This window comes from Mesitornis unicolor, unplaced genomic scaffold (assembly GCF_000695765.1).
Source record: "Mesitornis unicolor isolate BGI_N332 unplaced genomic scaffold, ASM69576v1 scaffold5266, whole genome shotgun sequence".
Lineage (NCBI taxonomy): Eukaryota > Metazoa > Chordata > Aves > Mesitornithiformes > Mesitornithidae > Mesitornis > Mesitornis unicolor.
The window spans coordinates 1-5284 of record NW_010191546.1 but is presented as its reverse complement, the minus strand read 5'-3'; the positions used below and the strand labels follow the sequence as shown (position 1 = coordinate 5284).

Below are 5284 nucleotides of genomic sequence, written 5' to 3'. Positions count from 1 at the left end.
CCTCCTCTTGAAAAATTTCATCATCATCGCCATCATCTTCAGCTCAATTGTGTCAGTCAAGGGTGAAGGACAGGAAAATGTACAGGTGATGAATAGTGGACAGGGTGACAAGAGCTAGCAGGGAGTGTTAGTGTAAGAAGAGCACAGACTGTGAAAGCTGTGCTTGTGCAGCCTGGAGAAGAAGAGAAGACTGGGGAATCTGGTTGTAGTTTCCGCTGTGTTATGGATGGAGCCAGACTCTTCAAAGTAATGCATAGATAATGGACTGAAGACAATGGCTGAAAGTGGTAACAAGAAGAATCCTCATGGGAGGAAAAAGGGAAAATACTTTTCTAATAAGAATTGGTAAAAAGCTGCCTGGAAATGTTGCAGAGTATCCATCCCTGGAGACTTTATGCAGTCATCTACATAAATTCCAGATCAATCTGAATTAATGTAACCTGATGTAGCATTGAATCCAGCCCGAGCTTGAGCAGGAGGTTGAACTTGGCTGACCTGTGGACATCCTTTCTAAGCAAACTGTTCTATAATTTGAGAAATGGAGCCTGGAAAAACTTAGGAAATTTAAGGAAGTTAAGGGTGGGGTTTTTTTCTTCTTGAATACCCATTTTAATTTAGGAACTTTATTTTAAGGAAAGGTAAACTCTGTTTTTACTTTTAATCTGCTGCTCGCTTGATTAAAAATTTACCCATCTTTCCTGTGACAGTATTTGAGATCTCGATGCCCAATTAATCTTTTTTTTAAGGCAGCAGGCTGAAGTCTGCTGTGTTGATGAAGTTCAGAAGTATTTATAATAGTAACCTTGCACAAGTTTTTTCTCTTCTTCAGATATAACGTTTGCGTCTTTTAAGAAAAATATAGCTGCTTTAAAATGTGATGATCATAATGATGATGTGATGATCATAATGGGTGGTCTCATAGCTATAACAGTTAAAACATACTGATATGTTGATATCTGTAAATTTTTTTTATATATGACTTGCAGTTCTCTTTACGGCAATGACTGTGGAGTACCTATATCTAGAGGTAATGTTTTATTATGCTACTTCTGTAACAGCAAAAATTCAAGGCATGAAAAATGCTGTTCCCAAGAATGATAAAAAGAGACGAAAACAGCTGGCTGATGAAGTTGCCAAACTAGAGGCAGAACTTGAACAGAAGCACAAGGAAGAATTAAAGCAGCTCAAGGAATCTTCCTCTCAGCAGAGTAAGGTCGGTGCCTTAACTTCAGCAGAAGTTGTACAAATACAATTTGTGTAGGCCTTTAATTTCAAAAAATTTTAATGAAGTAACAGTTTAAAGTATTTCTCCTTTTCCTTGCAGTGTTAGTAGCTCTTTTAATCTTTGGAAAGATTCAGCTATTACTGTGGGTGGGCATTGCTAGAAGGAGCATTTAACAGTGGGATTTTTTTGCTGTTGAGCAGTATTTGGTTCTGCTCTTAAGGCTATGTGAGTAGCTCAATTGTCTTACAAATTTTTTTTTAAGTTCCTTTTATGTTGTCACTCTAATTATCTTAAGGAGACTACTAGGGTACTTTTGGCCTTCAATAGGCATTTGAGTGATGCAGTGTGTTTCATCTTGCAGTTCTGTCAACCATGTAACTGAGTTTTTTGTGAGAAGACATCTGTGATGATGAGAATTGTCTTAACTGCTGCTGTTCTGCCATGTTGGCAGCATAGCTGCATACTGAAATGCTTCTAGTTTTCTCTTTGATGGCTAACTACTAAATTGATGCAACACAGGTATCTTATGAATGATGCTAATACTCTATGCTTTTGCATCTCCTTAAGTGTCTCCCTAACAATGTGAGTCTTTTGACTGTTTAAATCTTGTCAAGGAAACAGGTTTTTGTTTGTTTACACTTGCTGGACTAGGTGTTTTCCGATTAGTGACCTAACAAAGAGTTAAGCGGAATGTACTTTTGTTTGAAATTGAGAGTGAAAGCTTTTCTGAATGATTTTTAGGGAAATAGACTTGATTGAGAAGCATCTGCTGAGAATCCTTGTGGGGAAAGAATAGTTTTCAGTTGTGAGAGTTATGACTGTTTGGATACTTCGGTCAGCTGGTATGGTGAGGAAAACTTTCCCTTTCAGCCAGTAAGCAGTGTTCATGCTTCAGTGTGGAAGCTTTTGAAAAAACACACAGATTAAATTTGAGATGTGCAGTTCATCACTGTCTTTTTGTTGACACTACAGAAAAAGTAATAAAATGCACAACAGTGATTTGGGCTGTGAAATGCTTTACTTTTGGCTTTGACAAGTTCTGTGCTATATACAGATCTTTGTGGTTAAGCTTCATAAATATACCTGAAATTAGCTAGAAACAGAACTTAAAACTGTTTCAGGACATGCACATCTCAGTTATCATTTATACTAATAAGAACATTTAACTTTTTTTTTTTTATTTTTAGACAGATTCTGTAGCTGATGGGGTTGCAAACTTAGAGCTTGAAGGAGTGGAACAACAAACTCAGCATCCTAGAATATCAAAAGCACAGAAGAGGCGGGTATGACTTAACACTTAAATTTTTTTAAAATTTTTACAAATGTTTGATTGAAGTTATATTCACTTAACTGTAATAACCAAAGTTAAATAATTTTGCAGGGGACATTATGTGGCTAATTCAGTATTGATGCCATACCTACTGGGTTCTTTGAAAAATCTGTAAAGCTGCTACCTAGATATATGTAAGCATTTTGTAAATAGTTGTACATGTTTACCCTCAGTGATGAGCTGGGAACCAGAACAGGTCAGGAGATGGGAGCCAGGAAAAAATAAATGATGTAAAGCAAATGATTTTAAATGAATTTCACTAAAAATGTTAATAAAGAAATAAAGTAGTTGAATTAAAATAATGTAAAATACCACGTGGAAAATATGCAGGCAGTAGAACTTTACATATTTAACTCAAGAATGTTAATATTGAAATTCTTGAAAATTTTTGAGTTGTTATGAAACACTACCTGGTGTCCAGGCCATTAGAGTTAAATCTTGTTAAGCTTCAGATGTTAAGCTGCAATGGATTAATGTTCCCATTGTACCTGTGTGAATGTTGGTTCAGGGCCAGAGGAGCACTGCTTTATAGCAGAGTCCATTCCCTATTACATGATCACTACTGGAGAGCTGCTGTGTAACAAACATGATAAAAGCGTGTTCTTAATTTATTGTGCCATGCCTAGACAAGCTAGAAACTGTGTAGTCTAGTTTTCCTACTTTGTGGTTGCCTGAACAGGTCTGGTCTTGAATTATGGTTAATTTTAAGTGTGAAAGTATAAACATCATTCTCTATACTGCTGCTTTTTTTTGTTTGCTTGCTTACCTTGATTGTTATTCCCTTGTTAACTTAAGCATAAATTTACAAAGCATTCTATAAATTTATATTGTGTATTATTAGGTCCCCTCTAGTATTCTCTGTATGCGCTCTTACCATCCTTCAGGTTAGGTGCAGTCTTTTATGTTGTATAGTACCTAGCCTGAGGGAGTTTCAGTTTCATGATGTGAACTCTTTTATGCAATCATAGGTGTAAGTGGTAAGTCTCACACTTATTATGAAAGAGCAATGTTTTATGTTGTTTAATTAGAATTCCCATACTTGAGTTGTTTGCCAGTGTGGTGAAATAGGTGATCCTGAAGAAGTGACTACTATTAATCGCCTTTGTACGGGTGTTGTAAAGTGTTATTTTGCATGTTGATATAATTAATATTTCTCCGGTCACATAATTTCAGATGTGTCAGAGGCAGTTAGGACATACCGGTCACTTAAAATTTGCTAAAGTATGGGTTTAGGAGGTCTCTAATATTTGGTAGTACACAGTGAGGGGAACATTTCAGAGATATGAATGTGCTGAGAAAACATTTGAAGTGTTAGAAGCAAGTACTATGCCAAGAACTGTACTGGTACCTTATAAATGTTAATATTTAATGTAATTTTTGTGTTTTTAAGGAAAAAAAAGCTGCCTTGGAGAAAGAAAGAGAAGAAAGGATAGCTGAAGCTGAGATAGAAAATTTAACAGGTGCTAGACATCTTGAAAGTCAGAAGCTTGCCTCCTTGTTGGCAGCAAGACACTTGGAGATTAAACAGATTCCTTCAGATGGCCATTGCATGTACAGAGCTATTGAAGATCAGCTCAAGGATCGCCAAAATTCCTGGACTGTTGCAACTCTGAGAAACCAAACAGCAAAGTATATGCAAAGTCACTTTGATGACTTCCTGCCATTCCTCACAAACCCTACTACTGGAGACATGTATAGCAGAGGTAAGACATGTGGCAAGAGATTTTAAAGACTGTTGTAACTATTTCTTATAATTCTCAATCTGAGTTACAGCTGAAATGGGAATAACCCAATATGGTGTTTTTTCTTGAACTTCGTTACTTTGTTGGTTCGGCTGTGTTCTATGGAACAGAGAATTATGATCCCCTGTGAAACTTGGCACACCTGAATTCTTTTAATTTCTCTTTATTTTTTATTTATTTTTTAAAGTAATCTAGCAAGCATTACCCATTTAAAAAAAAAATCAGAATCATATTCTGGGATATGATTTAAGTTTTATTATAAACAGCTTGTCTACCAGGTTAGGGATGACTTTTTTGGCAACTTTTATATTGATATTTTCAGTTTGCATAGGAAAACTGTTAAAAGTTAAGAGTGAAATTTAAAAAAAAATATTTTATAATAGTTTGCATAGATGCTTTTTCTTATTCTGCCCTTTATTTTCACTGTTTATGCCAGGTCTTTTGAAGCCCTTTCTTATAAACAGTCATTTAGTGTAGAGCAATGGTGTAGGCTCAGTAAATGTAGTTAAATTGAATTTATGAACTTCTTATTGGAGCACTATGTAGTTCATTCATTTCTTACTGTGTGTCTGGAACACCATGCAAATGGCTTAGAAATTTTTTTAACTTGGTGCTACTTTCATTTAAGAGTTATTGCTGTGGATTTAATGTGGTGATTGGGAGCTGTTGTGAAGTAGGAAGCGTCTTTCCCATGTTGGCTGAGGTAATTGTCACAGGAGAAATGTGCCCCAAGAGAAGACTGAAGGAAGATCTGCAGAGCAGCTGGGACTTGTGATTTTCTTGTGTCTCAAGTCTGTTACAAGAGGAGTGTATGGAAAACAAGTCTGAGCAGTCCTCAGAAAATCTGTTCGTTCTTTATAAAAAACCTATTAGTAGGATTCAGGATTCAGAAGCCTGAAGAGTAGTAATTTTTAAATTTGAATGCTTGATTTGTCCAGTCCTGTTCAATCTCTTCTTAAATGATCTTGATGAGGGGATTGAATGTAC

The 5284-nt window shown here is 35.9% G+C and overlaps 1 protein-coding gene across 1 annotated transcript; it reads left to right on the top strand.

Moving 5' to 3' along the window:
- Positions 1–1062: 1062 nt before the first annotated feature.
- OTUD6B (OTU domain containing 6B) lies at positions 1063–4258 on the top strand (the record flags this gene model as incomplete). Its single annotated transcript, XM_010186764.1, has 3 exons — positions 1063–1213; positions 2413–2508; positions 3946–4258. Coding segments are annotated over exons 1-3 (550 nt in total), but the record flags the coding sequence as incomplete, so codon positions are not given.
- Positions 4259–5284: the final 1026 nt, after the last annotated feature.